The 19,771-nt window shown below is 39.4% G+C and overlaps 2 protein-coding genes and 1 long non-coding RNA gene across 3 annotated transcripts in view; all 3 read right to left on the reverse strand.

Annotated features, from left to right (window-relative positions):
- The window catches only part of LOC100136218 (endoribonuclease Dicer), a 64,862-nt gene extending 57,600 nt beyond the window's left edge, over positions 1–7,262 (reverse strand). The window contains exon 1 of the mRNA XM_036963142.1: positions 7,013–7,262. The gene's annotated coding sequence lies outside the window, so the exon portion shown is untranslated. The remainder of the gene's footprint in view (positions 1–7,012) is intronic.
- An 8,216-nt stretch (positions 7,263–15,478) lies between these two features.
- On the reverse strand, positions 15,479–16,930 carry LOC118944291. The gene is made up of 2 exons (XR_005039542.1): positions 16,829–16,930; positions 15,479–16,765 (listed from the first exon to the last, which is right to left on the reverse strand). It is a non-coding gene; the product is annotated as an uncharacterized LOC118944291 (long non-coding RNA).
- Positions 16,931–17,914: 984 nt separating this feature from the next.
- The window catches only part of LOC110505812, a 48,389-nt gene continuing 46,532 nt past the window's right edge, over positions 17,915–19,771 (reverse strand). Inside the window, exon 14 of the mRNA XM_036962729.1 lies at positions 17,915–18,172. Within this exon, the coding sequence (XP_036818624.1) occupies positions 18,031–18,172 (142 nt within the window). The 3' untranslated portion in view covers positions 17,915–18,030. The remainder of the gene's footprint in view (positions 18,173–19,771) is intronic.

A 19,771-nucleotide genomic window follows, 5' to 3' on the forward strand; every position in this document is an offset into this window, starting at 1 on the left:
ATTCCAGGAGAGCTACTGGGCGTGCAGGGTAGCCAACCATCCTCCAGGAGATTCCAGGAGAGCTACTGGGCGTGCAGGTTAGCCAACCATCCTCCAGGAGATTCCAGGAGAGCTACTGGACGTGCAGGGTAGCGAACCACCCTCCAGGAGATTCCAGTAGAGCTACTGGGCGTGCAGGGTAGCCAACCAACCCTGCGCGAATACACCACATTAATAAAAAAAAAAATTATATATATATTTTTTTTTTTACAATCGGCTGTTCAACCGGACCTTAAGCTGACTACGGTGTGTTCAATCAGGGTTTGATCAAAAGCCTGAACACCCAGTAGCTCTCCAGATAGAGGGTTGACGGACCACGTGTTTTATACAGTATCCTATCAGTGCAATATTTTACTTTGTAGAGGTTTAAGTGCCTTGCTTAAGGCCACAAAGGCAAAAGATACTGTATAACACATGGGATCAGACAGCAGCAGCCATCCTTTGTCAATACCAATGATAATAATTTATGTTGTTTTGTGAAGTGATTTCTTGCATCACACAACACCATTTTCAGTCTCCTTTTTGACCTTTCAGTCCTATATGTCTAAAGGACAAGTGGTAAAAAAATGTCACGCCATGACATAGCATAACTTAAATGCACTCAAATGAAACAAACAGGCCTGAGACTGAGACGAGCTTCAGGCTGCCACTCACATCAATAGCACTCACACAGATAACGCTACCAACGACAACAACCACACAACCTATGGTAGCCTAAGAGCATCACCATCACACTATGAGTGACACATCAAAATTATGTGTGTGACAAGCTTATGACTCTGAAAGGACAGCGACTGTAATACCAGCGCACTCTATGTTGGAGACTGCACTTTTTGTAAAACACATAGGGCTGATAGAAAGACAGCCATCACACACAGCATGATGTTAAAGGATAAGCAGCCCATTCACTCAGACATAAAAGGCCAGCAGGTCCCAATCATAAGAACACAAAAACACAACCATTAGGCTAAGAATTTCCCAATCAAAATGTACAACTATTACTTCCCATTGCAACAAAAAAAACTCACACATTAATTTTAACTTTAGGTGATTTAAACCAACATCAGTTATTTTGGAAGAGATAGCTAACAGTAAGCGAGCTGCAATAAAAAAAAAGCAGTCCTACTCACCAGATGATGATCACTTGAAGCTAACAAATTGGCAACAACATCTAACACCTGCTGCAGCTGGAGCAAACTAGACAACAACAAAAGCTAGCTAGCAAAACCGTGGTAAAACTCCTGCTCGCTATTGCGCAGTGACCTGTTGGCCTTCGAGAAGAGAAGTTTCTATACGTTTTTTGTAAAAACATTCCCACAAATGACAAATCAAAACGTGATTGGTTGATTCCACTGTCATACAGTTCAATGGCAATTGCCTTATATCTATGCCTACTTGCCCTCAGCATGCATTTTTCTCTGAATGTCTAAAGAATCCATATGTTCTTCTGACATATGACCACAGAAGTACTGGACATTTTGAACTATTATTATGATAGCAATTTGACAAAATTACAATCATGGTCTTGAATTGGACTCGCATTTTTCTGGTCTTGGTCATGACTCTTGGTCTCTAACCCATCGGCTCCCCTCCGGTCTTGGTCTTGACTGACTCAATTCGCTCTGGTCTTGAATTGGTCTCGCTTTAGGTTTAGGTGGCCTCACTTTAGGTGGTCTCAAACACAACACTACAGTTACATTTCGGGATATTATTTTTGACTGTATCGTATCATTTTGACAATATATGAAAATTATTTTTGCGCTAGTTGGCAGTACCCTGCACCAAAACTCCAGTATTTAGCCTTGATAGCTTTTTCTCCATCTTTTTTAAATGGGTTTGATTTTTTACTTTGATCACAAGTAAATTCATGAAGTGTATTATATGTTTTCTTACAGTTTTGAACCAAACTTGACAATTGTCCAATGGTGTGACTGTCTGAGGTAAAGGTATGGAACTTTGAACTTAAGTAAATTCATGAAAAAATGAATAACACTTGCTTTTATTTATGCTTTTAGTTAATACACAGAAGTTTATTTAAAAAAAAACAATAGTCCAAGTCTATTCATGACATTTCCAAATAGTTTCGATTGATTACATTTTGTCCCTAAAGCAAAGTCCACTTGGTGGGACAATTATGGGATTAGATAACGACGCAGTATTTGGACACCATTGCGCTGGGGAGGGTTCTCTTGCAATGAGGATGTACAGAAGACATGGCTGGAGCACATGGCCTGAACAGATTGTATTTGAAACATGTACCAAAATATTGCACTTTTCTGCCATAAAAGGTGTCAGTTTCTTAGTTCTTTGGTGTGATGCTTTCTGAATGTATATATGAAAACAATATTTGTTGACAATTAAAGTATAAAAGCAACAAAAACATGTGGTGAAATCATACTGAAGGCCTACTGTTAACAATAAGGCCCAAACTGGACCATACAGCCTGAGATTTCCAACAGTGTGACAGCTTTATTTCCCTTGGTGTGACTTGAAGACCGTGTCACACCAGAGAAAATACAAGACACCTGTCTGATTCTCGCCTGTCTGAGTGGACTGAACCAATGTGGAGGCCGGGGGGGTGACACTGTCCGTCAACCTAAAACATGTCTTTCTGAAATATTACATAACAATGGTGCAACACTAATAAAAAATAATTTTATAACAAACGCGCTTTCTCCCGCATTGGATAGCAGTCACTGTCCGAGGTTCTGAAACACATCAGTGCGCTGTTGAATTGACGCCTTTTCCCAGACCATGTTGCTATGTGCATAATAACAAAGTTAACCAGCATATTGTTGAGAACAATGCGGCGGAGATAGCAGCAGAATAAGGAGACCTTGTCTTATTGTCTAAGAAAATTGAGGAGAGAAAACCCCAACTTAAGTCTAATCAATAGCCTAACTGTTAAATGTATCTGGCTTTAGAAATCAACCACATAAATAGTTGAAGTCTGAAGTTTACATACACTTAGGTTGGAGTCATTAACACTTATTTTTCAACCACCCCACAAATGTCTTGTTAACAAACTCTAGTTTTGGCAAGTCGGTTCAGACATCTACTTTGTGCATGACACAAGTCATTTTTCCAACAATTGTTTACAAGCAGATTATTTCACTTATAATTCACTGTTTCACAATTCCAGTGGGTCGAAAATTCCAGAAAATTATGTCATGGCTTTAGAAGCTTCTGATAGGCTAATTGACATCATTTGAGTCAATTGGAGGTGTAGCTGTGGATGTCTTTCAAGGCCTCCCTTCAAACTCAGTGCCTCTTTGCTTGACATCAGGTGAAAATCAAAAGAAATCAGCCAAGACCTCAGAAGAAAAAAAAGTAGTCCTCCTCTGGTTCATCCTTGGGAGCAATTTTCAAACACCTGAAGATACCACACCGCAAGTGTAAACCCCACGGGACCACACAGCAATCATACCACTCAGGAAGGAGATCTGTTCTGTCTCCTAGAAATGAGTGTACATTGGTGTGAAAAGTGCAAATTAATCCCAGAACAACAGCAAAGGACCTTGTGAAGATGGAGGAAACAGGTACAAATGTATCTATATCCAGGGTACAACAAGTCCTACTATATCAACATAACTTGAAAGGCCGCTCAGCAAGGAAGAAGCTACTGCTCCAAAACTGCCATAAAAAAAGCCAGGTTACAGTTTGCAACTGCACGTGGGGACAAAGACTGTGCTTTTTGGAGAAATATCCTCTGGTCTGATGAAACAAAAATAGAACTGTTTGGCTATAATGACCATCGTTATGTTTGGAGGAAAAAGGGGGAGGCTTGCAAGCTGAAGAACACCATCTCAACCGTGAAGCACGGGGGTGGCAGCGCCTTGCTGCAGGAGGGACTTGTGCACTTCACAAAATAGATGGCTTCATGAGAAGGAAAATTATGTTGCTAAATTGAAGCATCTCAAGACATCAGTCAGGAAGTTAAAGCTTGGTCGCAAATGGGTCTTCCAAATGGACAATGACCCCAAGCATACTTCCAAAGTAGTGGAAAAATGGCTTAAGGACAACAAAGTCGAGGTATTGGAGTGGCCATCGCAAAGCCCTGACCTCAATCCCATAGAAAAAATGTGTGGGCAGAACTGAAAAAGCGTGTGCGAGCAAGGAGGCCTGACTCAGTTACACCAGCTCTGTCAGGAGGAATGGGCCACAATACACCCAACTTATTGTGGGAAGGCTACCCAACACGTTTGACCCAAGTTAAACAATTTAAAGGCAATGCTACCAAATACTGATTGAGTGTATGTAAACTTCTGACCCACTGGGAATATGATGAAAGAAATAAAAGCTGAAATAAATCACTCTACTATTATTCTGACATTTCACATTCTTAAAATAAAGTGGTGATCCTAATTGACCTAAGACAGGGAATTTTTACACAGACATAAGACAGATCCCGCTTCTGTGGCCTGTTTGAGTGTGTGTTTAATAGCTTACTGATTCCGTGTCATTTAAAAATATATAATATATATATACGAATTATATTTATGATAATAACCCTCCTTTTTATTGATCTACTTATTGTTATTACATAAATTATTTTGTTCATTATAATAGTACATGTCATTATCATTAAATCGGCTTCGTATAGCAGCCTAGTATAATCACCATTGAGCTTTAGGCCTAAGAGTGCATCCTGTTTAGTCTTAATACCGTAACTTAGGCCTATATTTCAATACTTATATAGGCTACTGTATCAATCATTTGTTTATGTAATCACACAGCCTAATAGTCATTCATGATTTGAAATGCAATCAAGCATTATGTTTTAAAATAAAGCGAGTCTTGAATAATTAGCTTACACAATAAATAAACCGTTCCATTATGTAATTCCATTCACAAATGAATGTGACTGTTTTTAGTCTTTGTTGTAATAAAGGCTTAACAAAAAAACATTACAACAGACTCTGGTACACTTATAATTGATTTGGTGTTGTTTACATTGTCCCAAACAGTCATAAAAATTATATTGTAATCTAACAGCACCTGTTTCGATTGGTCGAAAGAATAGAAGACCTGATTTTTTCTTCTTCTCGGGGCCAGCCCTAAATTTGAATGAGTACACTTCAAATGATTTAATGAGGCTCCATTACAGATGTTTAGAAGCATTTTTACAGTGGTCAGAAACTTCTGAAAGTGTCATTAATTATTGTTAAGCATGGGGCAGGTAACATAATACACAAGTATGATAATTGTTTTTTATCGAGGTTTAGTTTAATGCCAGTGAATCTTAGCCATAATGTAATTGTGAGACACTTGGTTATCATCATTATTATCCAATTAAATATTTTTTCATTTTAAATGCAAGAATATAATTAATGATATAAACGACATAACTAAATAATGTGTAAAAATAATTATCTAGTCTATTTGGGAATCATTAAAACTTGATATTAACAATTGTTGTGTCACACCAGAGGCCAAATTCAAGGCTCTAATATATGAAATGGTTCATTAAATTTGATATAAATTCTAAATTGAAGGTGGCCATGTAACATTTTGAATTGTTTAGACAGTTTGTGACTAAATGTAGTTTGTTGTGTTTTCACTTTAATTTTAGAGGAAATTATTTTTTCACTTTTGTTTTGGCCATATGGCAACTACCAACATATGGTATTGGTACCTAAGTACCCTGGGAAAGCTCATCCCTACCTAATGGGGCCTGGTCAAAAGTTGTGCACTACATAGCAGGGAATAAAGTGCCATTCGGGATGACAAAATAAAAATACATCAAAATAATGTATTAATGCTTACTCTGCCGAAACTCACATTTGGGGTTAGTGACAGAGAGAACAGTTTTGTGTGAAGAAACATTTGCTAAGCACATGTGGGGAAATGGTGACGTGACAACCCCCTCCACCTCAAAACCCGCTTTCACATTCGGGAACATGGGCTAATATTGAAACTGAGCAGGGGTGGGTGGGTATAGGCCTGTGGTATATAAATTTGACTTTAAAAAACAAGTCAAATTCACATGAGCAACTGGACTCTTTGATCAGACAGTGAAACCAAATATACTGGTAACTAGCTCTGTGGTGAAACGACTTGATTCGGTGTTACTCAATGCCACAACCCCAGCTAGTCATACTGTGGCAATATGACTGGGGACATTTTTATCAATGAATGAGCCATCATAACCAGTCCACTGATTTTCCAAAAGTTAACTGATCAACATATGTGTACATAGCACATAGTTAGCTACATTTATACACAATTAACTAGCAACTGACGACTTTCGTTTAGAATCATCTACCAACACATTCCAAACTACGACTAGAAATTAGGGAAATAATTTGGAAAAACACTAGCGAACGAGCTATTCTAAATTAGGCCTCAAGGCGACCTTGGCCTTTCATTGAAAGGAAATAGCTAACTGGCGAGTGAATGATAACAAAACTGTCTGTTGCAGTAGCATTTAGCAAGCTAGCTAAGCACAGGTGGCTACTGGCTAACTAGCTAGCTACAACAAGCTGGTGGCAAACAACCACGTCCACGAGAACACGTGTATACATTGGGAAATGTCTAAATACATGACAAATCATACAATATGTTTATTATTTGATCGTTTGATAACTAGTAAAGGAGTTGATAGCTGATGCAATGGCGTTCTAGTCAAACAAAACGTCAAAATCCCACGCGTGCAGCTAGCTAACTTTGCTACCGAACTTGACACAGGCTAGCGAAGTAGCTAGTAACTGTCTGATTGACTAGATATAATCAATATAGATACAGTACAGATAAGTGTATACAATTGTTTTGTCTGACACGTCTAATGGAGATGGCTACATGCAAAGTTGCAATAATCATGTGGAAACAAAGTTAGCCATGCTAACTAGCTAGTTTGCTAACATTATTGACTAGCTTAGCTTGCTAGTTAATATAGTTGGATGTGACAAGGCATGCACATAGCCACCAGTAAGGAATAGCATGCATTCAGTGTGTTTCGGTTAAACTTCCTCACCTATAAAATATTTTTATTGGGCCGTCTTGATAGGAAATGGTCCTGTTATTTCGTCTGATACCCCTTTCCACCATTCCCTCCTGCTGCTGCTGTCAGGAACTAATCCACCACCGTCAAGACTTCCTTCCACCTGGGCCTTCGAAATGCAACACTTTTGCGTAAAGTAGCTAGCTACGTAAAAAAATGTATTTTTCATAGCCTGGATGACATGCGAGTGGTGGTCGAGAATACAAATCCCCTCAAAACCAAAGAGTAACTACGCAAATAAAACGACCCTCCCCACTCCCAACATTGGCCCCTCATGTTAAAGTAAGTAAATGTCAAGTTCTGATTTGTGCATAACAAAGAAACAGGGAAAATAGCTATAACATTGACTGAAACTGTAAGAGCTGTCCAACTTTATTCGTGTTATTTTGTTTCCACAACTTTGTAGCCTGCTTCAAACAAATGTTTTTAAGCAAAAGGGCAACAGCAGTGTTCCACCTAGGGACATTTGGAGATTCAGTGTTTAATAGTCACATATACAGGGTTGCAGTTGTGATTGCATGGTACAGTGAAAATAATTCAGGACAGAGTGAAATAAAATCATGAAAATAGTAATAAAAAATAGCAATAGAAATAGCACTATATACATTATAACTGTATCAGTGGTTTGACAAGATGAGATGTGTGACCATCAAGGCCTGAAGAGGAACTGACTTGTTATTTCTTAAACAATTTAAACATTATATCCATCAACTGAGTATCAGTATAAATCCCAATTTTTACACCTGTATGAGTTTTATACTGTATGAGTATGCCAGTCCCTGAAATAGGAAGGGTAAAGGTGCATCTATTAAATGAATGATATTATTTATGGTAGCCATGCGGTTGTACAATATGAGCTGATTGGTCCATTTTAATTAATAGGTGTCGCTCTGGATAATGCACCACACATCTACCTGTTTCCACTGCCATGGTGGTTAATTCTCCAGCCAGGAGATGGAGAGACAGGACAGAGCTCCTGCTGTCTCCATAGTCCCACACCAATAGCAGTGTGCATTCACAGTTATCTATCAAGTCTCATTGTGTTGTGTTAAGGTGTTGATTGGAGACAGGAGTGCAACGTTGGTATTAGAAGTATTATTTTTTCCGGACAAACACTCCAAACAGCCTACCTGCCGCTCGGAGGCGTCCACATGATCCTAAACCACACCATTGCCTCGTTTTGCATCACATTCCAAGTATAAACCTGACAAACATCTCATTTCAGAATGTGGGGTGTCCCCCCCCACCCACAGTGAAAGTTGCACTACTGATTGTAGGTATCCTGAGTACAACCACAGCCTCCTGTGTGGTCCACCTCTCAAAAGCAGAAGTTCCAATGCACATTTAATATATTTTCATTGAGTGGTGTGATTGATAGATCTGGTCTTGTCCCATTACTCAGCATACTGGGACTGGCTTATTGAAACAGACAGGTACTTGATTATTTTTTTTATTTAAAATATTTAGTTTTTGTTCACCAAGTATTCACCAGGTTGTTTTCACTTACAGAAACTCACAATAATTACCATTTAGTAACTGTTCTTCTTACCTGATTAATATGCTCATTGTTATTTAGCCATTTACTGTGTATCACAGGAGGTAGGTGACATCTTCATTGGGGAAGACGAGCTTGTGATAATGGATGGAGCGGAATGGTATCAAATATATCAAACATACGGTTTCCATGCATTTGCAATTCCAGTCGCTACAGCCATTATTATAAGCTGTCCTCCCCTCAATAGCCTCCACTGCATGTTGAAGGTGACTGTTGCTGACGGCCCCTAATCGAGCTCTGAACAAACCAGTGAGTTCTGAGACGAATGGTATCTGGGAGGACTGGAAAACCCAACTTGGCAAACAGTATGCCAAGGTAACTCAGACCCTTACATGTCCTGATAAGAAAAAAGTTATGTTATAATCTCCACCCAGCACAGCCAGAAGAAGACTGACCACCCCTCATAGCCTGGTTCCTCTCTAGGATTTGGCCTTTCTATTGAGTTTTTCCTAGCCACTGTGCTTCTACAGAATAATAATCCATCTTGAAGACATGGTATGTCCTGTAACCATGGTTATGGCAACTTATTTCCTTTGTTGTACTCTACGTTTGACCGGAGCCTTAGTCAAAAGTAGGGCACTACGTAGGAAATAGGATACCATTTACAGTACCAGTTAAGTTAACAGCTACTCATTCCAGGGTTTCTTTATTGAAGACAAAGCTATGAAATATCACATATGGAATCATGTAGTAAGTGTTCCACAAATCAATATATTTGAGATTCTTCAAAATTCCCACTTTTTGCCTTGACATGCTCTCAACCAGCTTCATGAGGTAGTCACCTGGAATGCATTTCAATTACCAGGTGTGCCTTGACAGGTGAGCCACAAATTATCCATTTGAGCCAATCAGTTATGACAAGGTAGGGGTGGTAGAGAAAATATCCCTATTTGGTAAAAGACCAAGTCCATAATATGGCAAGAAAAGCTCAAATAAGGAAAGATAAAATGGCAGTCCATTAACTTAAGACATGAAGGTCAGTCAATTCAGAAAATTAAGAACTTTGAAAGTTTCTTCAAGTGCAGTCACAGAAACCAAGTGCTATGATGTAACTGGCTCTCATGAGGTGTTCCACAAGAAAGGAAGACCCAGAGTTACCTCTGCAGAGGATAAATTAGTTACCAACCTCAAATTGCAGCACAAATAAATGCTTCAGAGTACTACTTATCTATTCTTACTACCTGGCGCGCCAACCAAAGTACAGGGGGTGAACCGCCCAGGTCTAACCTAATGTGCATAGGCAGAGTACATACTACAGGTATCTTGCCTAAACACTCCCAAGGTGCCTTCCCCCCTGGGAACAAAAACAGAATAACTACTAACATAAAGTGAACAATTTCAATAATCAAAAACAGTCCTTCTGAAATAAACATACCTCTGCAGGACCAGCTACAAAATACTTTACAACAAACCAACACACAAAGAAGCTCTCTCCTAACAAAGGAACACTGGCTTTTCAAGCTGCAGAAGGAGTAGGTAATTGCAAACAGCTGTAATCCCTGACGAGAGGGTGGGGTCAAAGCTCCAATCTGCAATGGGACCGACCAATCGGCTGTTTAGAATCCAAGAAGCCATTTCCTGAAATACACACATACAAACCCAAAACATCACAGAAATTGGGGAACGTAACATCAAGTAACACATCTCACATCTCAACATCAACTGTTCAGAGGAGACTGCGTGAATCCGTCATGGTCAAATTGCTGCAAAATAACACTACTAAAGGACACCAATAAGAAGAAAAGACTTGGTTGGGCCAAGAAACACAACAAATTGACATTAGACCAGTGAAAATCTGTCCGTTGGTCTGATGAGATTTTTAGTTCCAACTGCCGTGTCTTTGTGAGATGCAGAGTAGGTGAACGAATGATCTCCACATGCGTGGTTCCCACCGTGAAGCATGGAGGAGAAGGTGTGATGGTGTGGGGGAGCCTTGCTTGTGACACTGTCTGTGATTTAGTTAGAATTCAAGGCACACTTAACCAGCATGGCTACCACAGCATTCTGCAGCGATACTAAAATCCAATCTGATTTGCACTTAGTGGGACTATCATTTGTTTTTCAACAGGACAATGGTCCAACACACCTCCAGGCTGTGTAAGGGCTATTTGACCAAGAAGGAGAGTGATGGAGTGCTGCATCAGATGACCTGGCCTCCACAATCACCTGACCTCAACCCAATTGAGATGGTTTGGAATGAGTTGGACCTTGGAGAATTGAGGAAAAGCATCCAAAAAGTGCTAAGCATTTTTGGGATCTCCTTCAAGACTGTTGGGGAAGCATTCCAAGAGAAGCTGGTTGAGAGAATGCCAAGAGCGTGCAAAGCTGTCATCGAGGCAAAGGGTGGCTACTTTGAAGACTTTTTTGGTTACTGCATGATTTCATAGTTTTGATGTCTTCATTATTAGAAAATAGTAAAAATAAAGAAAAACCCTTGAATGAGTAGGTGTGTCCAAACTTTTGACTGGTACTGTATGTACTTAGGTTGTTACACTGTAAGTACTGCATTGATTACCATGTAAATACTCAGATATTACATGTATTAGTGCCACAATATAGAGTGGGACTTATTTGAAATTATTACATAATTGTAGGCTATATTACAAACAGGCTCCTGCAAAAAATTGGTTGGATAATAATAATTTCATAGTTATTATTTGATAGTACTTTGTTTTCTCTCCCACACATTTAGACACACAGAGAGTACAATGCCATGCTGCCTGTTGTGGCTGAGAATCAGCGCGGCTTTGAGGAGATCCCCCTCTGAGTGGAACGCGACTGCCAAAGTCACATCACCATGAGACTGGCGTACACACAGATATGTGACAAACATGAAGAACTAGGTTAGAAGAACACATATTTTCTTCATCTCATCTTCACGGACTCGCAATACTTCCTTTATATATCTTAAAAGGGTAACCTTCCAAGACTCCATCCCCTTTATTTGCTCTAGCTTTAAAGATGAGAGGGAATTGAAGATTGACACATGCACTACAAAATGTGGTCATCCACTGTGTGTGCCTTTGGGTGTTGGGTATGGCAGACGCAACATGGACCACTGGATTGTGAAGAACAGGTCAGTCATCAAAATGTCATAAATCATTTAATGCAAATTCTATACACGTTTTGTCATGTTGTCAGGGTGAAGTTTGTTGTCATGACATTAGTATCAGAGACAGGTATAGCATGATGGAAACGTTATGTTAAATTTGTGTTTTATTTTTTTACAAGAAATTCCATGAAGTAAAATCAGTGACAAGCAAATACTATTCAGCTGATTATCGGGTAGCTTCATTGTGTTGTAATTGAAGTCTGTTTTGTTATCTCCTCATTGCTAGAAGGTACAACCAGTGTGGAATCGCAGGTCGTTCCATCTGCCCTCTCATGTGAAAAACTTTCCTCTGCAGAATTGGTGTCAATCCCATTTCTATTCCAAACAGTTAAATAAAGGCAAGGTTATAAACCATAAAAATACAATTACATGTCTGAAAAAATTGGAAATGAAACTGGCACCTCTACCCAACTCTGGTAGGGTAAAAACTATTCAACTTGTTGCATATTGACAACTTCAAAGATAGCCTACCATTGCTAATTCCCGTGGTGTTGTTGATAATGGAAGGTTGTCAACAATACGACTTAGAAGACAAAAATAGACAAAGCATTTGATTGAAACTTTGATTATTTCTAATGTACTTTATAATTTAGAAAATATGTCCCGCTTTCACTAAGATTGTGACCAGTATACCACCCTGATTTTTCTCTTGTGACAGTGTGGATTGACAATAATTCATCTGTTTAGTTTGAGAGAGTTCATTTTGACATTGACTATGCCACCATCCACTGGACACAATGTGTTAGTCTGTCATCAGAGACATTGAATTCCTTGCATTCTTCTTATATTTCAGTAAAGCATAATTCAAAGACTTTTGTGTGGACCCCAGGAAGAGTAGCTGCGGCTTTCATAACAGCTAATGGGGATCCTAATAAAATACCACATTTGTGACTCCTGTCCTGTCTACCTTTCTGATGGTTTCAGAAGGGACATTCTGATGCCTCTATAAGCAATACAAAAATAAGATGTAATCAGCAAAGTGTCAGTGAGGTCCAAAAGTAAAGTATTTATACATTAACTAATGTTTTGTTGATTTGGTTCTGTACTAAACTATCATACCCCCTCCCCGCCTCAAAAAACCCCGCTAACCTCCCATGTTATTGGTAATGGTGAGAGGTTAGCATGTCTTGCAGGTATGATCTTTGTGCATCTAACTTTCTCACTCATAATGATTCACGATTCTTTCAGGATTATCCGTAATCATGGAAGCATCCACATTAATGTGGAAGTATTATCAGAAATACACTGAATATACAAAACATTATTAAACCGGAAGCTTTTTTCCAACTTTCACCTAAAATGACATACCCAAATCTAACTGCCTGTAGATCAGGACCTGAAGCAAGGATATGCATATTATTGATACCATTTGAAAGGAAACTTTGAAGTTTGTGGAAATGTGAAATTATTGTAGGAGAATGTAGTGCATTAGATCTGGTAAAAGATAATACAAAGAAAAAACATGATTAAAAAAAATAAAAAATTCTGTACCATCATCTTTGAAATGCAAGAGAAAGGCCATAATGGATGGATGTGCAAAGTTTTAGACTGATCCAATGAACCATTGCATTTCTGTTCAAAATGTTGAATCAAGACTGCTCAAATGTGCCTAATTGGTTTATTAATAACTTTTCAAGTTCATTACTGTGCACTCTCCTCATACAATAGCATGGTATTATTTCACTGTAATAGCTACTGTAAATTGGACAGTGCAGTTAGATTAACAAGAATTTACGCTTTCTGCCAATATCATATATGTCTATGTCCTAGGAAATGTTCATGTTACTTACAACCTCACGCTAATCGCATTAGCCTACCTTAGCTCAACCGTACCACGGGGAACCCACCGATCCTGTCAGTCTGTCTTTCCATGACGTAGACTGACCAGGTGAATCCAGGTGAAAGCGATGAGCCCTTATTGATGTCACTTGTTAAATCCACTTCAATCAGTGTAGAGAATTGAGACATGGATTGTGTATGTGTGCCATTCAGAGGGTGAATGGGAAAGACAAAATATTGAAGTGCCTTTGAACAAGGTATGGTAGTAAGTTCTGGGCACACCGGTTTGTGTCAAGAACTGCAATGCTGCCCGGTTTTCCAAAGGACATCCATCCAACTTTACTGTGGGAAGCATTGCAGTCAACATGGGCCAGCATCCCTGTGAACACCTTGTAGGGGTGCAAGGGGTTCCTAATGTTTGGTACACAGTGTATATTCTATTCTTATTTACAATAATAGTGACTCCAAAATGACACAATACATTATTTACTATTAATTTCTATTAGGCACAAAATAATCTGAAACACAACCAAAACAAACTGCAAATGCATCCAACAAGTTTGTAGAGTCACAAGCTTGATGTAGTTATTTTGTGCTCGGAATATAGGACCAAATACTAAACTTTTGACTACTTTAGTTCACATATAAGTGAAATTGTCCAAATACTTTTGTTTCCCTAAAATGAACGGACTATATACAAAAAGTGCTGTAATTTCTAAACGGTTCACCCGAAATGGATGAAAATACCCTCAAATTAAAGCACCAATCCAAGCCAGAACAACAACAAATGTGTCACTGTGAAATTACTTTTGGACCTCACTGTACATGTACACCAAAAATATAGGCTTAGTGAAATGCATTCTGTTTGTGTCAAATCATCTGATTATGCTGTCCTCTAGATGGCAGAATACACAAGGTTACTGAGGCCTGGGATCAGTTCACCCCTGTCCATGTAATCCTATTCATTGTGATCTAAAAGGCTAAACTGATCATAAATCAGCAGTCCTACTATGAGACGTGATACACACGAACCCAGATAATTTCTTGCAACCGATGGCAATTTATGTTATTACATTAGTATGAACCGAAAATTATTGACACCTCATCCTAGATTTACTCTGATTATATTGAATTACAAAAAGGACTTATCTGACAGCAGGAGGTTCGCAATCGGCTTCAAGGGAAGGCAAAAGGCACTGCAGGCCTTTTTAAGTTCAGGGGCAGTGACTAGAATGTTCCCAAACACACTTCCAACGTATATCTGAACATGCGAATACACGCCATAAGCTACAATGAAATGCTGTGAGCTGTGGCTTCTACTCATGCGTTACGCATTAAAAACATCTTGATCAAATAAATCACACAACAGACAAAAGGGCAAGACGTCCTTTATTGCACTTGACAGACTGGGTTCCAATACAAAAGTACGACGCCCTCTCTGAGTTCTTCCCAGGTCACTTCATTCACAAGGAAGTATGTATTGTGTCCCTTGATCATGCAGACCTCCACACAACCCATCTAGATCTCACTAAGACATGCAATGTCTGTATAGGCAACCTATTTAATCAAAATGCACATATAAGGCTGTTAAAATCCCCTTTTGTACAGGAAGTCCTATATGTATCATGTGGCTTTTACACATAGCCTACACACATGTTATAAATTCACCATTCTGTTGGTGAAAGTGTTCCTACACACTCACACAACTACACTGACACCAAGGCACGCACGCATGCACATACACACACTGACACCGCACACACACTCACACATATTGACACCGCACACACACTCACACTTTCACTCTTTGTATACATTGCTGCTACTCTGTTTATTATCTATCCTGATTGCCTTGTCACTTTTACCCTTACCTACATGTGCATAATTACCTCAATTACCTCGTATCCCTGCATATTGACTCGGTACCGGTAAGTTCTTGTTTATAGTCTTGTTATTATTATTTTATTGTGTTACTATTTCCTTTTTTTATTTAGCACATTTTTTGGTACTTTTTAACTCTGCATTGTTGGGAAAGGGATCGTAAATAAGCATTTCATGGTATAGTCTACACCTGTTGTATTCGGCGCATGTGACAAATACAATCTTATTTCATAGGAATTCTGTGCTAGTTGGAGGAATTATTTTGAAGATTCAGGTGGCTGTAAAAACAAAAGCAGATTTAAATAAAATGTTTATCATAGTACATTACTTAATTACAGACATTGTTAAAAAAACATTTCTAAAGAAACATTTCATAAACCATTCTCTTTTTATTAAAAGGACTTTTACAAGCTCAAGCACAGCTGAATCAATCACAGCAGTTTAAAAAACAACCCACAGGCATACAAACATAACTATTTAACAGAATGAATCGTTAAACTTAAAAAATGCCTTAATATACTGTACTTCCAACGTATCCAAGACTCTCAACTGACACCCTCCAAGCCTCACAACTGACACCCTCCAAGCCTCTCAGCTGACACCCTCCAAGCCTCACAACTGACAACCTCCAAGCCTCACAACTGACACCCTCCAAGCCTCACAACTGACACCCTCTAAGCCTCACAACTGACACCCTCCAAGCCTCACAACTGACACCCTCCAAGCCTCACAACTGACACCGTCTCAAGCCTCTGCAGAATCCACTGAGAGATTATTGTAAGACAAGTAGTACCTTCTAGAGGTTCATCGCCCAATGAAATGTGTGCTTTATCTCAAATGTGTAAATACAGTGAGCTCCAAAAGTATTGGGACAGTGACATTTTTTGATGTTGTTTTGGCTCTGTAGTCCAGCACTTTGGATTGGAAATGATACATTGACTATGAGGTTAAGGTGCAGACTGTCAGCTTTAATTTGAGCATTTTTATCCATACTGGGTGAACCGTTTAGAAATTACAGCACTTTTTTTTTTTACATAGTACCCCCATTTTAGGGGACCAAAAGTATTGGGACAAATTGATTTATATGTGTATTAAAGTAGTCAAAAGTTTAGTATTTGGTCCCATTTTCCTAGCACACAGTGATTACATCAAGCATTTTCTGTTTGATTTGGTTGTGTTTCAGATTACTTTGCACCCAACAGAAATTAATGGTAAATAATGTGTTGTGTCATTTGGAGTCACTTTTATTGTAAATAATTACAGAATATGTTTCTAAACACTTCTACATTAATGTGGATGCTACCATGATTACAGATAGTCCTGAATTAATTGTGAGTAATGATGAGTGAGAAAGTTACAGACGCACAAATATCATACCCCCCCAAAAATGCTAACCTACCTTGCTATTGTAATGGTGAGAGGTTAGCATGTCTTGGAGGAATGATAGAAAATGCTAACCTACCTTGCTATTGTAATGGTGAGAGGTTAGCATGTCTTGGAGGTATGATAGAAAATGCTAACCTACCTTGCTATTGTAATGGTGAGAGGTTAGCATGTCTTGGAGGTATGATAGAAAATGCTAACCTACCCTGCTATTGAAATGGTGAGAGGTTAGCATGTCTTGGAGGTATGATGGAAAATGCTAACCTACCTTGCCATTGTAATGGTGAGAGGTTAGCATGTCTTGGAGGTACGATAGAAAACCGTAACCTACCTTGCTATTGAAATGGTGAGAGGTTAGCATGTCTTGGAGGTACGATAGAAAATGCTAAGCTACCTTGCTATTGTAATGGTGAGAGGTTAGCATGTCTTGGAGGTACGATAGAAAATCGTAACCTACCTTGCTATTGTAATGGTGAGAGGTTAGCATGTCTTGGAGGTACGATAGAAAATCGTAACCTACCTTGCTATTGTAATGGTGAGAGGTTAGCATGTCTTGGATGTGATATTTGTACGTCTGTGAAATACCACACATTTTCTAACTTTTTCTTATGAAACGGTGTGTAAATTCTAAAATGACATAAAGGGATGAATCTGAAACATGTTTTTCCACAACATTTACATACATGGGCCCACTGCAAAGCTTCATAAACTGTATTCAAACTCTTTGCAGAAAACAAAACATTTTAAATAATGTGTTCTGTACAATCCTACAGACTCTTACAAGACTTCTCTCTTTGTACATCAATAAACTCAGAGAAACATACAGAGTTATAGCTTTGTCTTTACAATGTAAGCATATCAGTTCAAGCCACATTAAAAGCCAAAGAGCAGAATCTTTAAAAACCTTTAAATGATTCTGGAATAAAAAAAAGCCTTAATTTGCTGTCGATATGAAATGTGTTGAAAGGAAAAGGGTTAGGGCCGATATGAATGAGGGACAATGTTGACTGGAGAAGATAGCAAAGTGTGTGTGTGTGTGTGTGCATGCCTGTGAGAATGAGTGTGTGTGTGTGTATGCCTGTGAGAATGAGTGTGTGTGTGTGTATGACTGTGAGAATGAGTGTGTGTGTGTGTGCATGCCTGTGAGAATGAGTGTGTGTGTGTGTATACATGCCTGTGAGAATGAGTGTGTGTATGTGTGTACGTGCTTGTGTATGTGTCGTGTGTGTGACATGTACATGACATGTGTATCTGTCTGTGTGTGTGTGTGTGTGTGTGTGTTCATTTGCCCAGGTTGAGCAGAAGGCGTGGCAGGTCTCTGTAATGAATCTGTGGCAGCACCAACAGACAGTAGAGGACCAGCCACAGCAGCAGGAGAACGTAGTACTCTGTCAATGACGTTGGAATCTGTATCTTCTTCCAGCTACACCCACACACACACACACACACACACACACACACACACACACACACACACACACACACACACACACACACACACACACACACACACACACAGAACAGGGTTTAGCAGAAGGTCAACAGAACTAAACAGACTTGAGAGTTTATCTCTTTATGTCAACATCAACAGCAGAGCTACTATTCATGGTAGTAAAAGGGGTCAGAGGTTAAATAAAAAGGGTTTAGAATATAAAAAGCTGCTCGGCTTCTTTAATGATACCAAAACAAAAGCCCATGATGGATTTCATTTATCCAGCCCGTAGAACAGCTGTCCGTAACATTTTCCTTGAAGTGTTGTTCATGTTACCCAGCTGTCTGATATTAATAATATACATTTGTCCGGATGTTTGGATATTACTAGGAAAAACGATGGGCCCTAGTTATAAACTACATAGCTATAAGTAGGACCTGATGGTTTCTATAGTCAGGTCACATATTAAGGAAAAACTCCTGGCTCCTCCTAATAACTACTAACATAACACCTTTGTTCCTGAGCACCAGATACCAGATACCCCTATAGCTGAATCTTAAATGGGACCCTGTTCCCTATGCTGAGCCCTATGGGCCTTGGTCAAAAGTAGAGCACTACAAAAGGAATAGGGTGCCATTTGGGACACAAACTATCTGTCTGGCATCTCCCTCCCCAGAGGGCTGTAGATTATTTCATGATTTAAACGTTTCACACTATTACAACAGGAGGGATGATATCAGTCGAATATCACAGTGTTTCACACCTTTTTTTGTGCAGTGTAAACACTCCAAAGGAGTGTTAGGGCAGTGTGAACACTCCTAAGGAGTGTTAGGGCAGTGTGAACACTCCAAAGGAGTGTTAGGGCAATGTGAATACAAAGTTCCCCAGGTTCCCTTGTCAATATTACTGCACCACACACTAGACAACTGCAACACTGTTTTCCCTGCTATAACCCCTCACACTAGACTACTGCAACACTGTTTCCCCTGCTATAACCCCTCACACTGGACTACTGACATAACCCCTCACACTAGACAACTGCAACACTGTTTCCCCTGTCATAACCACTCACACTAGACTACTGACATAACCCCTCACACTAGACTACTGCAACACCGTTTCCCCTGTCATTAACCCTCACACTAGACTACTGCAACACTGTTTCCCCTGCTATAACCCCTCACACTAGACTACTGTCATAAACCCTCAAACTAGACTACTGTCATAAACCCTCACACTAGACTACTGTCATAAACCCTCACACTAGACTTCTGACATAACCCCTCACACTAGACTACTGACATAAACCCTCACACTAGACTACTGCAACACCGTTTCCCCTGTCATAACCCCTCACACTAGACTACTGTCATAAACCCTCACACTAGACTACTGACATAAACCCTCACACTAGACTTCTGACATAACCCCTCACACTAGACTACTGACATAAACCCTCACACTAGACTACTGCAACACCGTTTCCCCTGCTATAACCCCTCACACTAGACCACTGACATAACCCCTCACACTAGACTACTGCAACACTGTTTCCCCTGTCATAACCCCTCACACTAGACTACTGCAACA

The sequence above is a fragment of the Oncorhynchus mykiss genome, chromosome 25 (assembly GCF_013265735.2).
Source record: "Oncorhynchus mykiss isolate Arlee chromosome 25, USDA_OmykA_1.1, whole genome shotgun sequence".
Lineage (NCBI taxonomy): Eukaryota > Metazoa > Chordata > Actinopteri > Salmoniformes > Salmonidae > Oncorhynchus > Oncorhynchus mykiss.